This window comes from Lissotriton vulgaris, chromosome 2_1, assembly GCF_964263255.1.
Source record: "Lissotriton vulgaris chromosome 2_1, aLisVul1.2, whole genome shotgun sequence".
NCBI classification, from domain to species: Eukaryota; Metazoa; Chordata; class Amphibia; order Caudata; family Salamandridae; genus Lissotriton; species Lissotriton vulgaris.
In genome coordinates this window covers 748,291,624-748,317,748 of record NC_141687.1, presented here as the reverse complement: position 1 = coordinate 748,317,748, position 26,125 = coordinate 748,291,624, and the positions used below count along the sequence as shown (strand labels likewise).

General features: G+C 43.7%; 1 protein-coding gene across 1 annotated transcript in view; it reads left to right on the top strand.

Moving 5' to 3' along the window:
• PIK3C2A (phosphatidylinositol-4-phosphate 3-kinase catalytic subunit type 2 alpha) overlaps positions 1 to 26,125 on the top strand; it is a 553,726-nt gene that overhangs the window by 275,611 nt on the left and 251,990 nt on the right. The window contains exon 10 of the mRNA XM_086954142.1: positions 10,028 to 10,137. Coding sequence (XP_086810268.1) covers positions 10,028 to 10,137 — 110 coding nt within the window. The remainder of the gene's footprint in view (positions 1 to 10,027; positions 10,138 to 26,125) is intronic.

The window sequence follows — 26,125 nt, the reverse complement described above, 5'->3', positions numbered from 1 at the left end:
CACAGCTGAATTTCTGGACGGGTTAGGTAAACCGGAAATGCTGCTGCATGTGGTCTGGTCTTCTTTCGTCCTTCTGGGTCTCCTTCCTTTGGCATACTAGTCCATCACATGTGGGCCTGTATACCAAGCATAGATTTTGGATGTACACTGTTAACATTTGCTGGACAGGTTTGTCTAACACACTCTCGAGCCTTTAATGGTGTAGGTCTACATTTGACAGACCTAGGCCTTACCTAGGCTATGTTTCTTATTGGCTAGGGTCCCTCATATGTAGGCCCTACCTATCAGACATGTACTTTGACCACATGCAAGTACATATAAGATTTGCAATGCCATTCTATAGAAAACAAATTCAGCCCAGAGAAGCAGTTATTTGTGTGCATGACTCTGCCTCCTTACAAGGAGCATACCGTTCCCATGGTTGGTTGACCGGTTGGAAACGCGTGATTGACCACCAAGCATGGTCTTCAACCACACAGAGCCACATTCCTTATTTACAAGATTGGTCCACCAAAGATAGACATGAAATTTGCTTCAAGAGGCTGGGGATCAAGGTTTACACTGTATCTGACAAACATGGATTTGTTTTTCTGTAAGAAGACACTACCTACCTTTGGTGGACCGAACCACCAGACATTAGCTGCAGCCATTATTCACAATTGCCAGATTGATCAACCTAAGATAGATCATGGTCACAGATGACTGGCATTTGCAAGTATTGCATATAAACTGCAAACACAAATTCAAGCAGCACAGGATTGAAGTTGACATTTCCTGGATCAGTTCACTAAAAAGACCTGCAACCGATAAAGGCCCAGGGAAATGAGGAGGATCTACTTGAAAGTATATCGTCTATGTTGCTTCTTGCTTTTACGAGTACATTTAGTCTGTCGGGTGAAAGATGCCTTGTTCATTGAAATAAGTGTGGTTAAGTGCACAGTCCAGAAACCCGTTCTAAGTGTATAAATATAGTTAGTTTCTATGAGCATATAACATTTTAAAAATGTGCTTAAAACTGCAGTAGTAAGATCCTCATGCCTGTTGAATTTAAGATGTGTAGTATCTCTAATGGAAATATGGAAGTGGTTTGTTGTGGTTTTGGTTCAGGGAGACCTTCTCCTAGTCAGCCATGAAAATGGAATATTATGGTGTAATACATTTCTCTTTACCAATGGAAAATGTTTATGGGCATTGAATTGCGTGGCGGCATACATTTTGATGAGTTTTGTAGTCTACAATGTCCAGCTTACCATACTTTTTTTGTGCTTGCATTTGACATGCAGCAATCCAGTCTTTCAGAATAATGTTAGTGTATGTTACACTGAAGTATAAGTTATAGTTTATAATATTTTTTAGATGGCAAAAGAAGTCCATTATGTCTTGGAGGACAGTTGGTGTAAAGTGTTTTTTTATTGAGTCCAGAGATCTTTTTTGTAAGTGCGTATTCCAGAAAGTTACTTAGTTGGATTTTCAGAAATCAAATTCTCCAGTATATCCTTGAAGTTGGTAGGAATTGTTGTATGCTATTCTCCTTTGAGGGGTCTTTGGCTGTTGTCTTCTGGATGAATGCATGGGGTGTAATCTGTTAATGAAGACCGGAGCATGCTTCGTCCATGTCAGCACAGATTTTGAAAGAACAAGGTCTATTCAATGATCCCGCTACTTGAGTCACAATGTTTCCAGTATTTAATCATGTGTTTGCTCCCTGATAAGTATTTCACTCACATTTCTGTCATTATTGCCTACTCTGTTTTTCCTCCTGAAAATCCTATCTAATTTAAAAATAAAGATAGAAATCAATACTGATAAATATAGTCTATTGGACAATATCTTGTATTGTTTTAGGGTTTAATTGTTGTAGAGGTGTGAATGATTTGAGGGTCTAGAATTTACAACGGCTTTCTTGAGGTATGTTTTGGAGGCATGTTTGGCTGCCTTATCTAGTATTTGGGTATCTTTCATAGATTCACATGCCTGAATCATTCCCCGTTGTCGGGATGGGAGTCCCTGGTAAATAAACAAAGTAATGTCACATTAGACATATTGAGTAATAGGCCAAAGGCCTCACATTAGTAACATATCCAGGTCCTTCTGTAATAAGGACCAATCTCTAGAGAGCAACCAATCAGCTGCCACCATCCTCTAGAACCTTCCTGGAAGGAGCTCTAGTCCCTCAGATTTTCATAAGCACAGTGCTATATAGAGGTACCACTGAGAGTACTAGGTGAACTCTTCCAAGTGAGGCGAATGGGTTGCATGTAAATCTATGAAAGATACCAATACTGGATAACTGCAGTTACAGGTAAGTAACGCATTTCTTATCCAGTATTAGGGTATTATTCAAAGATTCACATGCCTGAATCAGAGTAGAAAGCAATGATTAGCACATTTCCTTTTGCCTAAAGAACATAAAGCATTGGTTAACAAATACGTATGTATACCTCTGCATATATCACAACAGTAAAATGCAAAGCAATAAGTTGCAAGTCTGTTGGAGGCGGCAACTTTACAGGAGGGAAAGTCCGAAACAGACCTTTGAGGAATTGTTTTATTAATCTGTTTGACCACAGAGAAGGTGCCGTAGAAGATCTTCTGATAGGGGATATTGCTGCTAGGTGAACCTTGATGGAAGCGTGGGCGAGGCCCAAAGTAGCTAAATAAAAGAGGTATGGCAATATCTCTTCTGGAGAGGACGTGAAAGGATGCACTTTAGCCGACTTGCACTAGATACAGAATCTTTTCCATTTAAAGGATTAAGTCCTGTTTGTACTATCTGCTCGAGCGCGAGATAGGACAGCTCTGCATTCCGGAGAAATGTTCAAATCCTGAAATTCGTGGAACTCAAGAGCCAGGCCAATAATCTGAGAGATGCTGGGTCCGGGTGTTGGACTTGTCCCTGGTTCATTATGAGGAGGGATGGAAACGGTGACAACAGAATTGGAGCTTGTAGGGAGAGGAGATGAAGTTCCATGAACCAATGTTGGCGAGTCTATCCTGGAGCTATTAGAATCAGCGTGCAAGGCTCTGCCTTCATCTTCCTGAGGGACCTGGGAATCAGTGGAATCGGCCCAGTGGTCTCCAAACCGGTCCTGGAGGGCCGGATCCATGCCAGATTTTTGGGATATCCCCATTGAGACACACGTAGTAATTTTAAAAATCTGGCATGGATCAGGCCCTCCAGGACCGGTTTGGGGACCCCTGGTGCGTTTACGCCGAACAATGGTATTGAAAATACATTCACCATAGATCCCTGTTGGGGATGCCAGCTTGCGAAGTGTTGGCATTTGGTGTTCTGTCGCGTGGCAAAGAGATCCAATAAGGGTTCGCCCCACAGAGAGAAGATGCTGTTAAGAGTATCTTGGTTTAACTCCCCCTCGTGGCAGGTGGTATGCATTCTGCTCAGCGAGACTGCCAACACATTGTCTTTTCTTTGAACATACTCTGCTCGCAGGGAAACTTTGTTCTGAAGAGACCAGTTCCAGATTTTCTGAGATTCTCGAGAGAGTGAGAGTGAACGAGTCCCTCCCTGCTTGTTCAGGTAGTGCATTGTTGTAGTGTTGTCCGTTCTGACTAGCACCTGTGAACCTTTTATTCTGGGAAGGAAAGCCAGGAGGGCTTGGTAGACAGCTCTGAGTTGTAGGAGGTTTAAGGGCAGTTTTTGCTCAAAAGACAACCACTTCCCGCTGATCTGAAGCTCTTGAAGGAAGGCTCCCCAACCTTCCAGAGACACATCCGTGTTTATAACCTGAGGGGAGGCTTGAGTAGGAAGGATAGGCCTCTAGACAGTGTTTGTGGCTGAATCCACCAGTTGAGAGCGCCGACCATCTGAGGAGTCACCTGTATGATGTTGTCAAAGGATCCGCTGATTTGAATCCACTGTGCGAAGAGAGCCTCCTGAAGAGGACACAAGCAGAAACAAGAGTATAGAACTAGAAAGATGCAGGAAGACATCATTCCGAGGAGGGATTTGAATAGGCGCACTGAAAGAGACTTTCTTGTGCGAGCGTGTTCTGCCAAACATCAGAGTTTTTGTTGTCACTCCTGCGATGGGAAAGCTTTTATCAGGAACGTGTCTAGGACAGCTCCCAGAAATGTTATCAGCTGAGAAGGCTGTAGAACTGACTTGTCCGAGTTGAGGGTAAGGCCTAATCTTCTGAAAAGCTGCAGGCAGGCTTTGGAAAATCTTCTCGCGCTGTCGAAAGAAGGTGCTCTGACGAGGCAGTCATCTAGATAGGGAAAACATTTGATGATGTTGTTGTCTGAGGTATGCAGCCACCAGAGAAAGGCATTTTGTGAAGATGCTTGGGGCTGATTTGAGCCTGAAAGGCATGACCTGGAATTGGTAATGTCTGCCCACTACAGCTAACCTCAGAAGCTTCTTGTACCTTCTGTGGATAGGAATATGAAAGTAGGCATCTTGGAGGTCCAAGGATACCATGTAGTCATTCGCATTGAAAAGCTGTAGGACTTCCTGTATAGTGATCATGCAAAATGATTGTTTTTTCAAGTATTTTTTTAGACTTCTTAGATCTAGGATCGGTCTCCATTTCTTTTCCTTTTTTCGCACTAAGAAGCAACTGGAGTGAAAACCTTTTCCCCTTTGATGGACAGGTACCCGCTCTATAGCACCTTTCTGGAGCATTGATGCTATTACCAGGAGTAAGAGGTGCAAATGCTTGTGATTCAAATGTTGTGGAGGCGTTGATGGTAGAGTTTGTTCAAATTCCAGAGAATGTCCGAACTGCACCAGCTGAAGAACCCAACGATCCGTTGTGATTTGACTCCAATTGTGAAGATAGTGGGAAATTTTTCCTTCCACTCTAGAAGGTGGAAAAGAAACTGAGGCTGGCGGTAGAGGGAAGTCATTGACGTCGCACGAAATCCTTCTGCGGTCCAGCTTTTCCGCGAAAGGAAGACTTGTAAGAAGTCTGCGCTTGTTGTCTCTGATGAAAATGCGGTCTGTATTGCTGGTTAGAGGTACCCACGGATCCCTATTCTGCTGCTGGAGACGCCGTGTGACTCTCGGACCGGGACTGTGGGGAGGTCGTGCCTGTGGGGGACTGCGAGGACCAGCATTCCTAGCTGAAGTCACCAGCTGGTCCTCTTCCCCTATTCAGCCCCGCCTCCTTCCATATTTCTTCTGGCCCCTCCCGCATGACGCGGGGCTCGCGCGGGTGTGCGCCGGGCCAAGCCCGGGCCCGTTCTAGCCCGTTCTAGCCCGTTCTAGCCCGTTCTAGACCGATCCAGACCGGACCGGGCCACCCCCCTTGGCTCTATATTACTTTTCTTTGTGCCTTATATCTTGTGTTATCACTTACGTAAACATTGTATTTAGTGATTTCCTTAAACTATACAAAGCCAACGAAGGATGGCCACTAGGGAAAGTAGAAGCAAGGCTGCCAAAGGGGGGAAATTGCTCACAGGTACTCTTGATGACTTTATTACCAGATCTAACACTGTAATAGACATGGGTATTCAACTCATGGAACACAAAAGTTTCGATGGAGTTAGCAGCTGCTAGGAGATTGTCCCAGGGCATTGAAATGGCGAAAAAGTCTTCATTGGGCCATATAGCATCAGCAAGAACTCCCGAACGTATATCAGGCCCTGTTTCACTTGTTACACACAATGACATACACAATATTCAGGCTCCCCAGCCCACAATACCAACTCCGCCAGAAGTAACCAAGCAAACTATTACAGATAATATAAGTCCCGATGGGCAAGCTACCAGGGGAGTTACACTAGTAATCCAAACTGAGACAGACGTCCAGGGTGACGACGTTAGTTTGAGTCAGACCCCCTGGTAGACGGGAAGGCGCAATACCAAAAAGAAAACGCCCTAATGGTTCTTCCTATGCTAGGAAAAAATCTAAAATAGCAAAAGAACAGGTATCGAGGTGTAGGGTGATCAATGAGGAAAACAGGTCTGTATTGCCTCCTTCGAATTTATCAAGTGGGGAGAAAGAGGCCCAAAATGTTGTAAATTTGGATATATCAGAGAGTCCGCAAAGCATGGTAAACTTGTGTAATCCGGGAGGTTTTGGGAACTAGGGAAGTGCAGGGTGAGAATAACATCCTACTAAAGGAAATAGGTGATATTATAAAAAAAACTTTTCACCCCTCTTGAAACGAGACTGACATCGATAGAAAATCAGTTACTCGAGGTGGAGAAAAGTATTTTAGCCATAACAAGCCTTAATTTAGCTGGACCAATGCCCAATCCCAATGTGGGTACTGGACAGACTTCATTGACTAATACGGCCTCCCATGTGACCAAAATTAATCCCCAGATAAAGGGCAAGAGCGCTAATAGCAACCAAAAACCATCAACCTCGAATCATGCAGCAACTGCCCCACAACGACCTTAAACTCTGTTGACAATAAGACTAATCGTCCTGCTTAGATTGAAAGATCTGTGTCAGAGTTGTCTTGTGACCTGTCCTTCTTTCCCTTATTACTCCTAGATCTTCTTTGCCGCCTGCACAATTACTTTGCTTTTGCTGTTTCACCCTAGCATTTGTTCCCAACCGTCATCCCAGCTCCACTCTTATCCTTCTCTCAGGCCCTCCTCTTTTCAACTTGCTCTTCTGTTTCTCCTTTGAAAGCAAAGACTGCTTCTTGACCTCATCTGCCTTACTTATTTACCCCACCTCTTCTGTTACCACTTTCAACTTCTCCTTACCAAACCCTTGTTTTCCCCAAATCTTCTCATCCTTTGGCTCCAGTTCATCTTGCCTCTCACACTTCACTCTCCCCAATTCAGCTGCTCTGTCCCTTGCCAGCTGCATATGTCTTCTCCGTTCTAAACTCCAGCTCTTACTTTAGTATGCAGTCAACTTCTTCCCCATCCTTCAAAGCTCAGGTTGCCTTTACCGAACACTACCCTGACCCCCTTCCCTCCATTCCGTTCACACCTAGCATTCAATGGAGGCTATTATCTAGGCATCCAGTGGCATGGTATTCAGGGCAGTTAAGAGAAAATTAGTGGGAAATGTTTAATTTGTGGGTGTAAAAAATCTAAATGCGGATGAAGCCTTCAATTTGCTGATGAGTGGGCAGCTTTGTGGGCATGGTTAGTGACACTATAGATTCCCTTACTGTCTGCAGTTAAATCTTATGGACAGAGTCAGATTTGGACCCAGAGAGAATGTTCTGACTGTTTTACACTGGTTTAGACTTCTTTGGGGAGTTTTGCCATCCCTCTTCTTGACTTTAAGCAAACTGTCCACAGGAATACCCAAGGAAACAGGTTGCAAACACATTTACAAGAGAAATTCAAATTTCAATCTGCCCTGCCACTGAAGTTATTTGACCCAAGCTGCTTAGCATCTTGAGAAATTGATAAATAGCTATGTGTACTTCATGGGCGATTATGAGTACTATTATTTCTAAAATGTATGTTTTGTCCTTGGGCCACAAATCCACAAAATCCAGGAATGTCTGTATTAATAATTGTGTACTAGAGACAGTGTTTCAAAGTTAGAATTACTTTTGAGAACTGTAGACACCCTGTTTGTTCCAATCAGAAAGATAAGATTTATTAAATTGCTGGGGAGCTGCTTTTGATTTTTCATTTAGGATTGGCAAAAAGCCAAACTAATGTTGCATTGTTGTAGAAGTAAGTGTGTTTTGTCAGTATTTCATGGTGCTGGGTTTTGGGGTATTACAAATAGGACTTTTATTCAGGTGACAAAAATAGCCTTTCAGACAGCTGTTGGGTCTCACACAAAGTGTATCTCATGTCTCTTTCCCTGACACACTTAGACTGAGTTATCTGGAAGAAATTGTTAAATCGTCTCCAGTTTATTTCTGCGTCTCTCTTTGGGCTGAGCTGGCTGCTTCTTTAAGTCATAAAATTAAGGATTGCTTGAACTCGGACTCCAACTTAAATGCTATGGCTTAGAACCTATAGTGTATATGTTCTGTGAGCTAGGCAGGTCAGAACTGCTCATGCGTTATAGATAACCAAGGCATGGGTCCAGAATATTTTTCGTTAACACAGATGTTTGCAAGAGACTCCAATGAACTATTCAAGTTCCTTTATTTATATCTTATCCCTGAAACTTTTGAGAGTTGCTTATTCACAGGATTTAGGATGGGTATTGTCCACTATAAGATGTTCTTTAAGAAAGGTCTGGACTTTTGTGAACTCTTTGATATTGTGTCCCTTTGATCACAGCACATTTCGAATGCTATACTTTATTTTGCTCATTCTTTAGATGTGTATGACATAATTATATTGTTACTCAGTGGAGAAAGGGAGCCTTTATAACATTTGCAAAAATAATAATGCATGTTTGCAGCTTGCAGAGTCCTTTGACCTGTCATGGTGTTAAATGCTTTGTATGCGCTAGTAGGGCCAATCGTGTTCAATGTTGTTTAACTCAATTGGAGATGCTCTGGTACATTTAATAATACTGAATTCCTGTCACCTCCTGGTGGATTTAATGATACTGATTTGCTCTCATTTCATTTTTATGTGAACATATGAAATGCTGTTTTAATCGTTTACATTTGGTTTATTCTGGTTATTTAACCAAAAATAAACTTTTGAGTTTTGAAAGACTAAAGTGATCTCCCATCGCAGTATGCTCTTCAGAACACCACAAACATGGTACCTTTTTCAAGAAACTGGAGACTCCAATCCATTTACTTTTGCGGAATGGTAAGATACCCTATCGCCTTCAAAAAATTGAAAAGGGGGATATGATGGTGGTATTGCACTTCCGCACATTAAAAAATACTACTGTGCTACACAGTTGGCAGTCATATATGACTGGGTGTTTGCACAACTGGATGAACCTGCGATTCAATTTATATAAAAACAATGACCTGGCAACATTGCCGGTTCATACAAAAACACCAGTGTCCGTATAGAAGGAAGCTACAAAATTATTAGGATGGATTTCTGGAGGGGGGACAGTTGCAATAAGATTCAGATGTGATACAGGCGGAAGGGGGTGAGACAGTGGGTAAGAGATGGAGAAGGGGATGTATATGCCTAAACTTACATGGACTAATTTCATTTTATGCCTACTCCCTATTTCAGAATGTTGTAGGTGATTTGTTGCACTTTTTAATGTTTTAAAAATAACTTAAAAATAGTTCTAAAAAAACAATATGAAAGACAATACTCTTGGCATCCAGGTGAGAGGCTTTTCGAATTTGGTGTGGTACTGGTTTTTGGTATTGCTTTTTTTATGAAACCAGTGTGAGGATCACCTCACCTTTACCCAGGTCCTCCAACCACTCAAATATAAATCCTGTAGTACCAGCCAGCTTATTCAACGTGCTTAAAACATTATGGTACTGCACACTAATGCTTCTGCCTAAGGGAAACACTGAAGATTCTCCTATCACTGTAAAGTTTAGCAGACTTCCCAAACCAAACGCCCCATTGAGGTCAGTAGGCCCTGTACCTAATCCCTCCCATTATAGGTTGATTTTCTTCCTCCTCAATTGTCCCCTTAGAATGTTCTTTCTGCAATTTTACCAGATGATCTAGGCTTTCCTAAGTGTTTGCTTAATACTTATAGAACGCTTCCTCATCGCCACCTCCTTAGCCTGTGCTTGACAAATGTTCAATCCACAGACCTAGAGTGTTAATTGTGTACAATATCACCTGTAAACACGAGTCGTACTTCATCCTCTTTACCAATAATATTGAATATGTGCTTTGCTACTTCACCAATGGTATCTTAAGATTAGACAATTTGTCCAGTTGATTCTGGTTGTAACAAGTCACAGGAGAGAGCACCCATTCCAAAAAAGAAATGCTCTCAGAATTCCTTCTGGACATTCTAGCTGGCAACTCAACGCAAGACAAGAAACACAACACCCTCATATTTGTAACTGGGATCACCATGAAGATAACTTTCCCTTCTTATACATAATAAAACAAAAAGAATTTGAAGTATTTCTTAAATCTTCGCTGAAATAAATACACATTTTACCTGCTTACTTACTACCTTATATTTTCTGTAGAGACACATTTTACTTTGTCATTGTTTATTTTTTAAAACAGATGATGTCATCTGGTTTACCTGAGCTTTCTGGAATTCAGGACTTGAAGTATGTCCAAGATGCTCTCCAACCACAAACTTCAGATATTGAAGCTACCATATTTTTCACCAGGTAAAAATTAGAATGCAATGTATTTAATTATCACAATTGTTATTTCTGTACAGGACCCCAGCGATTGCTACAGTTAGATCATTCTATTGAACATTTGTATTTGAAAATTCCTTCTCTTGATGGAAAATGTTGTAGGTGCTTGGATTTAAAGAAAAACGAAAATGTTTATAGTTTGGTGCCAAACAATTCCCATGTCCTCACCTTCAAACTAATTCTCAACCACACAGGAATTTGGGACTCTGACTATAGGTTAGTAAAGGAAGAAATCATCTGTCTCTTCGTTTGCAGACTCATCTTGTCTGGGGTGTTTTCAAGAACTTGGGTCGCTGAATACAAAGACAACCCTTTTGAGAATCAGAAAGAGGATTACAATCCTCTTTCAGAAAAGAGTTATATTTTATTACTCCATAGCTTGGTATCTAGTGTGAAAAGACATTCGTATGATAATAGTATAAAAGATGCAAGTCAAGCTTAATTGCATGTGAACATGACTGAATTTGCCATACATTAGAGAATGTGTGTAAAGGCATAGATCCTAAAACCTGATTAACTGTTTTCATGAAAATGCTAAGAAATGTTTTTGATCACCATGTTTTCAGGAAAAGTAGCATTAGCTTTCTAGCTTCCATATGCTTCTGCAAAGGGACTTATTTGTTTTACATTTTTGTAGCAAAGCGGGAGCTGAGCAAGAGGCTCCACTTTACTCCTTAAGACACAGGGAGGAGCAGGTTTAACTCTTGGGCTTGTAGCTGAGGAGAGATGCTCTAGAGCTAAATTCTGACTACTTACCTCATCCAGCATAAGGTATGCTGGGAAACTATAAATACCTTGGCATAATAAAGCTTAGTGAATTAATACAGCTGTTTATTTTGGATGGCTATAGCTCTGATTGACACTTTGGGTAGCGAACAGTCTAACGGGTTAAGTATGTGTGATGAAATATGTTTGGGTTATTTTGAACCTTTGCCCTACTTTGCATATTATCTGCTAAGTTGTTTAAAATCTTTATCTTTGTAATACATTTGTTTTGTAGACAAGTATTGCATAATAACCATATGACTGTAAAATAGCAATCTTTGTGTATGAATAAGAGTTCAGGTGCAAGGGCTGGGTGCTACTTCATCATCACCTGTAGATGGTGATTTCTGACAGGATAGTCTGACACGCAACGTTCTCTGTCTGCCAGTATAACTCACTAAAGGAGGTATGAGCGAAACATGCTAGTTCTCATTGTCTCTGGAAAGGGTAAACTATATTGGGTGAACACAACAGTGAAATCTTGTCCGGCTGCATTGTCAATTTTTTTAACTTTTCCAGTCCCCTTGAATAGGCTGAGGCGCTAAAGACCTTGTATTAAATTGATCCGTGATGAGAAAAGAGGCTAAAAAAAGGACAGTGTGGCCCCTGAAGACGTATTGGGCATTTATCAGTGCAGAAGAGAACTATCTTGCAATGGGTCGTCTTCTGCATCAAAATCTGCTACGCTCTGCTAAAAAAGCAGCGTCCTGAAAAGGACTCATTTAACCCAGAGCTAACCACAGCATTGCAGCATGAAGTTCCAGTCCTCGACTTTTATCAGGCATCAATGTGAGCATCCCTGCACATGTTTACCAAAGACTACTGCCTATGTAGTCAAGTCCGAAGGGACAACCTTTTTGGCCGCTCTGTACTGCAGGTCGTCCTGGTCTAAACTTGTCTCCAGTCCCCACTTTGGGGATAGTATTGTTTGGGTATTTATTCAAAGGTAAGGAATCTGTGGCTAGATGGCTCTGTCGGATGGACAAGTTACTTACCTTTGGTAACTCCTTATCTGGCAGAGACTATATCTAACTGCAGATTCCTTACTAACCCACCCATCCTCCCTGCACTGTGGACAGGTTTCTAGGGTCAGGGCTGAACCTCTTTCGTGGCCCTAGTTGTTCAGAAACACACCTATGTAAGTGCACGTCATGGCTCTGCTCTTCTGGCGTGGAAAGTTGTGAAAAGTAACTGATGGCAGCAAGCCGAGGTGGTGCCTCTATAGGTGACACGAACGGCACAACATCGAAGACTGCACCAATGATGTCACGTGGAGTCGACCAACGTCACCTACCGGTGTGCAAGGGTATTGCTCGAAGAAAAATCTCCTGGATCCAGTCTGATGCCTGGGAAATTCAAAGGTCAGGAATCTGCGTCCAGATCATGTTTCTACCAAATAAGAAGTTACTGAAGGTAAGTAACATGTTCATTAGGGACCTAAGCACCTCTGTAAAATGGTCTAGAATTTAGTACCTATTGGACCAACATCCATTTTGTTACTGCAAAAAACAGATATAAAAATAGGGGAATCTGAAATGTACCTTCAGGTACTGCCCAATTCAAATGGACACTACTGTATTGACCAAAACGTGCAGTGTTGCGATTTTGATGCGGAGCTGGCTGGGAAAGTGACCGACCCTTGAGGCCATAGCAGGTAAATCTGGCAGATATGTATTTGCTAGAGGAAGAATAAGCTCAGAAATATTAGCATAGCAGCTCTTTCTAATGGACTCTTCAAACCACAGATTCCTCACATTATTAATTTCCCCAAGTGGCATACCAGAGTTGGAAGATTTCCATTAGTTGCTTCTGTGTGCTGACAAATTACATATTCAGACTCCACGGCGGCTTTGCACTAGCCCAGGAAGCGACCGCATGGAGCAGTATATAGGCATGCCTACCCTGTTTACTGGTGTAAGTTCCTTCCTTGCCTCACCTTTTTATACAGATCAAGAGCTCCACTCCCATAACTTTTCATGGTCTTTTACAGAGTCCAGAATTGGGGTCATCGTGACAGTGTGCTAAAGCAAATGGCTCACTTTAAGACCACAGGACTCAAGCCATGAATGCAGGATGCTGATGTCAGTAACAGATCTGTGCAATGTCTGCCTATGGTATCTTAGACCTTTCCATGATTCAAAGACCTGCAACAAATGGTTCATGATGCATCCAAAGGCATCATCAAGTTGGATATGTACTGTGATAAGCCAAGCACAAGAAACTTTGTAGGTCACGTCCCAAACACAGATTTACTGCAGATGCAAGTCGCTGGGCAACTCCCAGTCCAGGTGCTAATCTTGCGCCAAGTTACAATCTTAGGTTAGTCAACGGTCAAGAACAGGTCCTATCATAAAGACAAGATGTCCAAGAGGTACTCTTCTCAATCCACTGATTCCTGTCTTAGAACAAAGTTGTGCAGTCGTCACTCACCCATTACCATCCAACTTGGGTGTCTATCCCCAAGGTGGACCCGACGCTCCCCAAGTTCCCGGGGCGTTGTCGACCCCAAAGCAAGTAAAAGCCATCAAGGAGGATATGCTGCAACTGTTTCTTTCCCTCTGGAGCTCCTTTGGGCTATTTGGTGCCTCAGGGGTTCCCGGTTGGATTGGGGCCTCCTAATGTGCTGGCTTCCTCCAGAAACCCAGAGGCAATGTCAGCCTATGCTCAGCCGATGACTCATTATGAGGTAACTAAAGTACAGCCCATCTGTTGGAATGATTCCCAGACATTTGTACCTTGATGCCAGTACTATTGAAGGGTGGAGACCTAATTTCGATGTATTTGAATGCCATCCAGGGCCTCCAAAACATTTCACATAGCAATAGGGGAGAGGATGTGGCCTTACGGCTAGAGCAGTCGACCTGGAAGCTGTGGAACTGGGTTCGAGTCTCGGCAACAACGCTCAACATCCTCTGATTCTGGGCAAATAACTTTATCTTCCCGTGCCAAACAAAAATGAAGGTGTCTATCTGTAACAAAACTGGTGCTCATGTAAAGCGTTATGATACCTGATATCTTCGGGTCGAGTTTGTGCTATATAAAACTCTACATATAGCTCCCTTTGTGTGTCTCTCAAACCTTTACCTCTACATTTTTCTTCAGTTTGCAAGAGATGCCACCCCCAACAACAGTGTTTTAAGCCTCTCAGGGGTTTGTTACAAGCAAATGACAGCGATAGGTCCTTACCAGGTATGCCTTTGGTGTCTGAGGTCGACTCCAAGGCCTGCAATGATTGCATGAAGGCCATCGGGGACAGTGAAGTGAAGCTTTACATTGCCAAGCATAAAAAGACTCCTCTCTGGTATCGCTCCAAGTCATGGTCCACGTCCAGAGTTCGATCCTTGCCCTTTTCCCATGTCTGAATTTGACAAAGACTCTGCAGTGCCCTCTTCTTCGCGGTCTAAATCGTCAGGTAAATATAAGCAATTATACCCTACTCGCATTCGCATTTGCAGGGGCAGAGCCACACCTCTCTATATTGCTCCTGAAGTTGGTCAACTTTGGAGCCAATCCTGCAACGGATTCCGGCACAACCACAATAACCGGAACCAACAGCCATGCCACATCAGTTTGAAGAATTTAACACAGCCGTGCTTGGGCTCTGGAATCCTTACGGACTCTCTTCCATCTTCAGTCCTGCAGACTGGTTCATTAGTTGAACCCTCTGATCCTATCTCACCTCCGGTTCCAGTCGACACCCCGCTTCCGGCACCACAACCTACTCCAGCCCCATGCACACCGATGCAGACTTCCTTAACACTGTAAGAGGAGGTCACATTAGTTATAGGGATCGATTACCCCCGCTTTACTTAACACCTCCACAAGGGAGAACACAAACTCTACATTCTCTTTTTGGAAATGACTCAGACAATTACTATGACCCAGGCATGAGTTTGCTCAACCCTAGTAGGAGGATAATTTGGTATGAGGACCTGCAGGAGACTAGTGGTCTAAATACCTCCCTTGAAATGGATCTCCGACAATTTGCAATTATTATTAAGCAATGTTTCTGTTAAGAACAAGTGATGTAAGTTCCTATTTAACATTGTGTCTGTGACCTTATTACAATATTTAGCTGCAACTCTACATTTAGGAGGAAATGAACATTTGTTCATGGGTATGTAGTTTAAAAAGATCTAGATGAGGATATTGTACTTAAGACAATTCACTGTCTTAGTAGTTTTGAGGTGTGTGAGCAGAAATGATGGGTATGTATGAGAAACTGTTAGACTTTGTGCACTCATCTTGGTACCTGTATTAACTAGTTCAGCAATGTCTAGATCCTAATGATGAGAAGGAGATCTATTAGGATAGGATTGTTGCTTTTGATTGTGATCATAATAAGTAGTGCGGCAAGAGTAGTTTTGGTAATTAAAGCTATGTTTAGAAGTTGTATCACTTGGATAATGTTGTGAAGTGATCTGAAAATAGAAGTGTTTGGTAATGTATGCCGTAGGCGAAGTGTAGTTATGTTGAGTAGTCACTTACAGGGAGTTGAGACATCAGCTGGTTGATCCTGAAGTTTGATATATATATATATATATAACAGTCCACTTCCTCCATTTACACCGGGACCTTCCAACTGCGGTGCATTCCAGGGGCGGAGGTCGCCCTGTCTCAATTGTTTTCCACAAAAACACAGCGGCCGCTGTGTATATGCACTCCCATCCAGCGTATTAGAAATCCACAGAAACAGTGCGTGTGCTTCAATTTGATTTATTTATCCATAACGTTCCAGCATGTAATCACGGCAATAACGGAACAAAAACCCAACGCGTTTCGGCGAGTAAACCTCTCGCCTTGCTCACGGGTAACTCGTTTGTGAAAGACAACCAATTTAAATAAAGTTAAAGTTTTACAAAAAATGTGCTCATGTGGTCAGTGGTTTGGTAATGAACATAAACAGTGGACACAGGTAGCGGTCACTTTGGCAGACATCTTAACCTGGTACTAGTAACAATTTACTCAATGTCTAAAATGTTCAGAATCGGAACGTTGTATATCTCTATTTGACAATACATTGTTACAATAGAGATGAGTACCTTCATGCGTGGTGTGTACAAAACAATAATATGCCCAGTGGCTGATATAAGATAACAAAAGGACCGCCAGCATATCCCCTTGAATAGATTACTGCATACCCACTAGGTGCAGTCACTACAAAATAAAACGTAAAGACTATCGACAGGCTGGAGCTTGATACGTGATCCAAGTGGACCTGAAAATTAATGATCTAGTCTTTTGATGTATTGATTACATACAATAAATTGTTATTGAAATAAAGTGGCTATTCGATTATTAATATATATATATATATATATATATATATATATATATATATATATATATATATATATATATATTACCTACTGGCGGTCGCCAGTAGGTAGTTAAAGTTAGGATTGTTTTCTGTAGGAAATCCACAACATTCTATTGGGAATAACTTTGGCACCGGTTTAGGAATCTGCCTGTAATTTTCCTTAAATTTGCCTCGCTGCGCTCCGCTCCTTCCCTGAAAGTTTGGGGGGGATTCGTCAAGCGGGGGCCGAGATATCAGGGGGGTCCCAAAACGTGTTTTCCCCATGTTAATTTCCATAGGGCGGTTGGACTCACTTTTAGCCCGAAAGGCTGAATGGATTTCCACAAAACTTGGCAAAATTGTAGGGACTGGTAGCCCGTTGTGCCTTTGCTATGTCTCAAGATATGTGCTCCAGTGGATTTTGAGTAATTTAGGTTAAAAAAAATATATATATCTGGGCGGAGCCTAACCACACATCTGATCTGACTGGCTGTCAGCACAGCATCCTAGGAGTGTTGGCTGCCATCTTGGGACCAATATACATGATAGCACCTCATTAAAAAGCATTGTAGTTAGTAGAGGGTTTTAGGACTTTTACATTATAAATCATTTGTTGATGGTACCATACTCATTTTAGGAATTGTGGTGTGTTCTAAGGTGATTTTACCATGTGAAAAAGCCTTCTGCTGTGATATCATGAATCATGTTTGAAAGAAAACTAATATCTCATGATTTTCCCACAGTTGTTTGGAAGGGGATCTATAAGCTAAACTGAAAGCATATTTTCAGTAAATTCACATTATCTTTCTCATAAATGTGAGAATGAAGTCTGACATTCTCAGTAAAACATGTACATCCAACAAGGACAGAGACTGTCAGTTGATTCCTTTGTGTTCTACTGCAGCCTCCTAGAGTGTTCTAAAGAACAACTAGAGCGCTAACAGTCCTACTTATTACAAAGGTATGGCACACCCGAAGCCATCTTGATTGGAATAAAGTGGTAACTCTTCAAACATTTAATTTAAAAAGGCACGAAATGAGGGGGTATATTTTGCCATATAAAGTATGATTAGTGCTGCAGAAAGAAAAATTAGGGCACATTTTGAGTGACTTCTCAAATCCTCTTCAATTTCATTAAAAAATTCTGACATGCAGTCTCCCAAGATGGCCACCAGAGACAAAAGAGCCTAAATGTAGCCCAAATAGCACCCAGATGTAGCCCAAGTATAGCCCAATGGCAGAATGTCCCAGAGTGTTCTAAAGAACAACTAGAGCGCTAACAGTCTTACTTAGGACAAAAGTATGGCACACCTGAAGCCATCTTGATTGGAATGAAGTGGTAAGTCTGAAAATATTTAATTTAAAAAGGAACAAAATGAGGGGGTTAATTTTGCCATAGAAAGTATGATTAGTGCTTCTGAAAGAAAAATTAGGGATCATTTTGAGTGACTTCTCAAATCCACTTCTATTTCCTTAAAAAAATTCTGACATGCAGACTAAAACATGCACTTTGAATGCCAGCAGCTGAGTTCCCTGGTGAGCAGTAGCTTTACTACAGTGATCTAATGAGCAACTAGAGTGCTAACATTCAGAATTTATGGCAAATGTGTGACACATCTGAATGCCTTCTTGATGGAACCAAAGTAAACAAGCATTGAAAATGCAATAGATCTTGCCCTCGTTTAAGTTAAAGCCATTCTGTTTGTAATGAGGTGGCTTTTTAGCTTTGCTTTTATTAGTGTTTTTTAAACTTCCATGTAAATAACATGCATCTGTATGCATAAATGTATATGTATGCATGCATTTATATTTGTTTTAATATAGATATACAGATTATATATGTTAATATATGTATGTATATATATATATATACATACACATACATATATATAAATGCATATGCATATATATATATGTGTATATGTGTGCGTGTGTAGAGAGGTAGAGGTGTAGAGGTAGAGAGGTAGCGGTAGAGAGGTAGAGACTAGTAGAGAGAGAAGTAGAGATAGGTAGAGAGGTAGAGAGTGAGTAGTAGAGAGTAGTAGAGAGCAGTAGAGAGAGTAGCAGAGAGTAGTAGAGTGAATAGTAGAGTGAGTAGTAGAGAGTGAGTAGTAGAGAGTAGTAGAGTAAGTAGTAGAGAGCAGTAGAGAGTGAGTAGTAGAGAGTAGTAAAGAGAGTAGTAGAGAGTAGTAGAGAGTGAGTAGCAGAGAGAGAGAATAGTATTGAGTAGTAGAGTGAGTAGTAGAGAGTAAGTAGTAGAGTGAGAAGTAGAGAGTGAGAAGTAGAGAGTAGTAGAGAGTGAGAAGTAGAGAGTAGTAGAGAGTGAGTAGTAGAGAGTATTAGAGAGTGAGTAGTAGGGAGTGAGTCGTATCTGGAGGAGGATCAGCTGGGAGGATCAGCCTCCCAGCTGATCCTCCCTCGCCCCTCCCCTCCCACCATCCATATGGCAGAAGCCTTTGCGCGCAGCGTTCACGCGCAGCGGGCGCGCCCTATGCGCGCCGAAGGTGCGCCAAAGGTAAGCCCGTCTTCGCCCGTCCGCGCCTGGACAGCGCCCAGCGCCAGACCCCCTGGTCCCCGCCGCTTCCAACCCTCTAGAGTCACATATGATGCCGCTACTCTCCTCGCCCTCAACCCCGGACGTACACCACTATGCTGCGAAGCTACTCCAGGACGTACCCACGGCCCATTCGCCTGCCTCCCCTGCAAGTTCAACTGCTTCAGAACACTCACCAAATCCACGTCCTCCAAACACAACTCCGACTCTAACCGCCTAAATTGCATCCTGCTCAACACCCGCTCGGTCCACAGACACGCAACAGAACTCTGGGACCTAATCGACACTGCGTCACCTGACATCGCCTTCCTTACTGAAACATGGATGAACACATCATCAGCCCCCGACATCGCCATTGCCATACCGGACGCTTACAAGATTATCCGAAAAGACCGCACCAATCAAACAGGAGGAGGCATCGCCATCGTCCACAGAAACACCATCAAAATCACAACCAGCTCCGACGACAATCTTGCAACAGCCGAACATCTCCATTTCCAGATCCACACCGACCCCAGGACCACACTTAGAGGCACCCTCATTTACAGGCCTCCAGGCACCCGCACTCAATTCAGCGATGACATCACGGACTTCGTCAGCCCACACGCCCTCGCCTCCGAGAACTACATTCTTCTAGGAGACCTCAACTACCACCTTGAAAACAAACACGACAGCAACACCACCACCCTTCTGGACAACCTGGCAAATCTCGGACTCAAACAACTTGTTGACACCCCCACTCACACAGCCGGACACACGCTCGACCCTATCTTCACCTCCAGCAAGCACATCTCCTTCGATCGCACTACAGCTCTCCACTGGACGGATCACAGCTGTGTTCACTTCAGCTACAAAACCACCCTGACCCACAACTGTCCACAACCTATTCCTCGGAGAAACTGGAACAAAATCACCACCGACCACCTCCTCACATCACTCAACCAAAACCCTCCCACCCTCTCAATGGACCCAGACCAAGCAGCCACCAACCTCAGGCAATGGATTACCCACAGTGCGGACGAATTAGCACCCCTGAAAAAGCACCAGATGAAACCGGCCAGCAAAAAGGCTCCCTGGTTCAATATGCCGCACCATGGAGAAGAATTGGAGAAAAAACCCAACCTCAGACAACATGGCCTCCCTCAAGACAGCCACCCGCAAACACCACCAACTGATTCGATCCGCCAAGAAATCAGCATTCAAGGATCGTCTCGACAACAACACTCATAACAGCAAGGAACTCTTCAATATCGTCAAAGAATTCACCAACCCCACCGCAGCATCTAACGACATCACTCCCTCCCAAGACCTCTGCGATGCGCTATCCTCCTTTTTCTACAACAAAATTGCCGACATCCACAACAGCTTCGAGAATTCTCCCAGCGATCAACCCGCCCCACCCCCTTCAGATCCTACTCCTCCAACTAACTACCTCAACGCTTGGAACCCAATCACCACTGAAGACACCATTCGCCTCATGAACTCAATCCACTCTGGCTCGCCTTCTGACCCCTGTCCCCACCACATCTTCAACAAAGCTGACTCCATCATCGTACCCCAACTCCGCGATGTCATCAACTGCTCTTTCAACTCTGCCACCTTTCCAGAAAGCTGGAAACACGCCAAACTCAGCGCCCTTCTGAAGAAACCCACAGCAGACCCCTCAGAACTGAAAAACTACCGACCCATATCCCTCCTCCCTTTCCCGGTCAAAGTCATCGAGAAAGCCGTCAACAGCCAGCTCGCCGCCTTCCTTGAATCCAACAACTCCCTTGATCCATCTCAATCCGGGTTTCGAGCCAAACACAGCACCGAAACCGCCCTCATTGCAGCGACCGACGACATCCGAGCACTCATGGACAACGGAGAAACAGTGGCCCTCATCCTACTCGACCTTTCCGCAGCTTTCGACACAGTCTGCCACAGCACCCTTATACATCGCCTCAGCAACATCAGCATACAAGGAAAAGCCTTGGACTGGATCATCTCATTCCTCGCTGGGAGAACTCAGAGTCCGACTTCCCCCATTCTACTCAGAGGCCACCGAAGTCCTCTGCGGCGTACCTCAAGGATCCTCACTCAGTCCCACCCTCTTCAACGTCTACATGAGTCCTCTCGCCTCCATCGCGCGTCAACACAACCTCAACATCATCTCTTACGCCGACGACACCCAGCTAATCCTTTCCCTCACCAAAGACCCGAACACCGCCAAAACCAATCTTCACGAAGGCATGAAAGAAGTAGCCGAATAGATGAAACAGAGCCACCTAAAACTCAACTCAGACAAAACGGAGGTGCTCATCCTAGGATCTTCCCCCTCAGCTTGGGACGACTCTTGGTGGCCTTCCGCTCTGGGCACAGCACCCACACCCACAGACCATGCACGTAACCTTGGCTTCATCCTAGACTCCTCTCTCTCGATGTCCAGACAAGTCAACGCCGTCTCGTCCTCCTGCTTCAACGTACTTCGTATTCTCAAAAAGATCTTCCGCTGGATCCCCCTCGAGACAAGAAAGACTGTCACCCACGCACTGGTCACGAGTCGACTGGATTATGGTAACACACTTTACGCCGGAATCAAAATTACAGAAAAAACTCCAGCGCATCCAAAACGCGTCAGCGAGACTCATATTAGACATCCCGCGCCAAGATCACATCACCGGACATCTAAAAGACCTCCACTGGCTTCCCGTCAACAAAAGAATTACTTTCCGCCTTCTCACCCACGCACACAAGGCCCTCTACAATCTAGGACCCGAATGCCTCAACACTCGACTGTCCTTCTACAAACCCACCCGCCAACTAAGATCGTCCAATCAAGCCTTCGCCGCAGTCCCGCGCATCCGGAAATCCACCATGGGTGGCAGACCCTTCTCCTTTCTGGCTGCCAAGACCTGGAACTCACTCCCCACCCACCTCCGCCTCACTCAGAACCACATCTCCTTCAGAAAAGAACTTAAAACCTGGCTATTCGACAAATAATGAACCCCTTCCCCTAGCGCCTTGAGACCCTCTGGGTGAGTAGTGCGCTATACAAATGCCCGAACTTGAACTTGAACTAGGGTAGTAGAGAATGAGTAGTAGAGAGTAGTAGAGTAGTAGAGAGTAGTAGAGTAGTAGAGAGTGAGTATTTGAGAGTAGTGGAGTAGGAGAGAGTAAGTAGTAGAGAGTAGTGGAGAATATTCCAAAGTTTGGCACAACCCACTTGCACAATAAGTCCAATCAAATCATATCACTTAGAGTCCTTATTGAAGCGCTGAATCTTGGTGTATATTCAAATGCTTTTTTTTCCCTTACGTTTATGTACCACAGCCAGCCGAAACGTTTCGTTCTGTACAACAGAACTTCTTCAGGGCGTTCATATTTCCTTCAAGTTATGTCGGTATCCTGTTGTCATACAACTAGATATTTCTTCCAAATGTTAGACAAGACGTAAGTACATTCTTATTCAAAGTGACTAGGTATCAATTTTACCCACACAATTCAGGCAGACTTGAGTAATTTATAGCATCCTCAAAGTCAGTCTTTCAAAAATTCCAAAGTATAGGACTTGATAATCCAAATCCGAATGTTTCTCAAGAAAAGTCATTTTCAATCGTTCGGAATATTGGTGTTTGGGCAGATATGACCCAGGGACCCCCAGTATGCAAGGGGAATGAGTCCCCCCTCTGCAAACACGCCAGTGGCCTGCGTTGCAGAGAGGTGTAAAAAAGGGCATAGCCTCATTACACCTTTCTGCAATGCAGCCCCCTGGCGCATACTTGAGGTTCCAGGTGGGCTAGTTGGCCCCCAGAGACCCCTAGTATGCAAGGGGAATTAGTTCCCCCTCTTCAAACCTGCACGGGGCTGCGTTGCAGAGAGGTGTAAAAAAGGGTGTACCCTCATTACACCTCTCTGCAATGCAGCCCCCTGGCGCATACTGGAGGCTCCTAGTGGGCTAGTTGGCCCCTAGGGGCCCCCATTATGCAAGGGGAATTAGTTCCCCCTCTTCAAACATGCACGGGGGCTGCGTTGCAGAGAGGTGTAAAAAGGGGTGTGGTTATTCAGTTTAATACTTTGCTCTCCATAGCAAATTGTCCTTCCACAAAATTTGCAAACTATTTTGAAATCTCCAAACTGGGTTTGGATGTTTGGGACCATCTCACTTGTCTCTGGACCCGATGGAGTGGGTTGCTTACTTTGGGAGGTGCTGGGTAAAGATTGGGGAGAGTTTCTGGTCAGTTCTCTGACCTCTGCCGCAGCATAGTTGTTTGTGTGCCGGCGTTGCATGTGGCGAATCATGGTGTTGCTGCCAAAAGAATACTTTTTGGCTGGGTTCCCCCTGGAAAGTACAGTGCCACAGATCAGACAAGTAACCTTTGGCGCATTAACTTTCTTGAGGCCCCTTGGGATTTTAAAAAACTCCCAGACAATGTGCTCCTTTTGCTTATAGGTGGTAGTATCTTCAGGCAGGTACCGCCTCTAATCCTCCTCCTCCTACTCCTCCTCTTCTTCTTCTCCACCACTGTGGTGTTGTGGTGGTGGTGGTGGTGGTGGTGGTGGTGGTGGTTGAGATGCTCCTGCTGCTGCTGTTACTGTAGCCATTTCTCAGTACAAATAGGTCTGCAAACAGGTCTTCCTCAATCAAAGTAAAAAGTGAGAATGAGGAAAAAAGGTGGGGGCTTTCATCTTTTGGAAAACAAAACTGTCCTGAACCAATGAAAAGTGTTATTTTCAGGTCACATAGGGCGCTTACGTAGCGCTATCGTATGCGCTCGAGTGCTTCCGGGTGCACTTACGCCGTGCGTATCACACGGACGCGGCTACACGATACATCACGATGATGTTTCCGTTCGCGGCAATAACGCTAACGGGACGCTCACCGGTACGCGCCGCATGACTGCGCTTACCGGTGCGCTCACCGGTACGCGCACCGGAAGCGCTCCAAAGCAAAAAAAAAACCCATGAACAATATACATAAAAAAATAGTATTACATAAATATACAATATAGGATTCATTATAAAAAATATTACATTTCATAGCTATAGAAATTTGCTATTAAAAAACCTTTGAAATTCACTGAAAAAAACATGGGTTTGAGGCCCTATATATAGTTAGGAATTAGCATTTAAAAAAACTATGAAATTCACTGAAAAAAACAGGTTTCACACCAGTTATAGTTAGGAATTAGCATTTAAAAAACCTTTGAAATTCACTGAAAAAACCATAGGTTTCACACCAGTTATAGTTAGGAATTAGCATTTAAAAAACCTATTAAATTCACTGAAAAAACCTTAGGTTTGACATCAGTTATAGTTATCTGGAAATTTTACTGACATAAAAGCATTGAAATTCCCACGTTATAGTTAGTTGGACTCACTATAACTTGCGCGCCTGCAATGCACTGCTGATGACGTCACATATTACATCACTCATGACATGGTCAGTGACATCACTCATGACATCACTGATGACACCATCCTTGTGACAGTGACAGACCTCCTTTCAGTGTAATGTAACCCTTGAAACACATATTCAAAAATAGAAACTAACATTTTCAAAAAAATTGAGATACCCATACCAGTAACAACAACCAATTCAGTAATTCCACCATCTATATACACATCCACTCATTCACCAATAGGATGAGGAACACTGGGCAAGGGTCGGGACACTGTTATTAGATGTTATTTCCTTATGTACTAATGCCTCGTCCTGTAGTCATTCTATGTTAGCTAGATCATTCAGTGGTGTGAACCTGTTTGCACATACCAGTGGGGGCATTTGGAGAGTTTGGGGAGTGGCACAAGAACACAGGAGCTGTTATTGGTCTATAAGAATGCCCTACCCGAGTGGGGTAATTCTTGACTATCTTCCTTCATTCTCAGTATATTACTCACAAAAGAAGGAATATGAAAGTTTATCACAATTTAGTCCCATCAATTTCTTTCTTGACTACCCTACTCATTCAACTCTTCTCACCATTATGATCTCATTAAGACCCCTTGAAGTAAAATGTTGATGCTTGCCAAGCCAGTGAACAGTTATATTGCGAAGGTGCTCCGATTTTTCCTGCTGATCACATATAAGGGAGGGAATGCCTGCCAGAACCAGGACATATGGGCAAGCCGCGGGTGGGAGGCTCAATAAATCCTTGTGGATTTAGTCTGATCCTGTGGCTCCTGTATATGTTGTGTTTTGATTTTTAGACTGAGTGCCATTTATAGTAGCTTGTCTATTAATGTTTGCGTCTATTAGGCAGGAACCACTGCCCTGATCCAGCCCTTTTAGTTGGTACAAGTTTACAGCGACCATCCCGAGGCATTTCAGAGCTCGCAGACATAGACTGTGAGTTACTGCCCCCTGAATGGCAAGGAGTAGTATGAGCCATCTGTGGGGAACTTCCGCTGCTAATATCAGCAATTTGTTGTTTGAATAAACCTATGGTAAAACTCTCAATACAATCAAGACGATGTAAGATTGGTTTCAGTTTTTCCTCTAGGATAGTGCAAAACTCTCACAGGGGTCTGGCTGGCCTGGAGGGTCTATGATCATGGGGCACCCATCGGAGTTGACTGGGATTGAGATGGAGATTGAATCCATGACAAGAGCTGGACATATTGAAAATTTTGTTTGTGTTTGGCAGGTAAGCCCTTCACTATGGGTCTTTTCCTCTCAGTGGCTGGGAGTTGATGCACCTGAGTAGTAGGCGGACTAGGCAGCTCAAGGTCCGTTTCCACACTACCTGCCAGCACATTGTGGTCGCTAACCAAAACATGTATATGTGAGCCAGACCCTAATTCTGGTGGTGCTTCAGTTTAAATTAGAGCAAGCTCTTGTCTAGTCGGTTTGTAAACCTTTGTCCTGTGACCATCTACGTTCTGCAAGCACGATCTCATTAGAGATTATCCCCACAGCCTTCTCCAACATGCTATTTATAGTCATTGTTATGCGTGGAGCGGTAACAGTCCCAACTGCTTACCCATGGCTCAAACAAATGGGAAATGCGCTCACCTGCTGTTCGCTACGAAAGCTAAAACTGGCAGGCCCCAAAGAGAGTGAGCCAGCCTTGTCTGGTCGCGGACTGGCGCAGACGCTCCAGGAGTTCGGCAGCGATCTTGAAGTATCAGCTGATTTTGGCCCATCCTAGCAACAGTGGAAGGCTGTAGGACGAAATCCCACCCCAGCCAGGGCCTCCAGGAAGCAAAATGTTGCAGACAGGGTGAAGCAGGCAGGAAAACCTGATTGTGTGCGACGTCCCGCGCTGCAGGAGTTTGGCGGCACTTGTGAAGCATCAGCGGGCCTTGACCCCTCCTATCACCAGGGTAAGAAAGCTGGAGGACGAAGTTCTACCCCA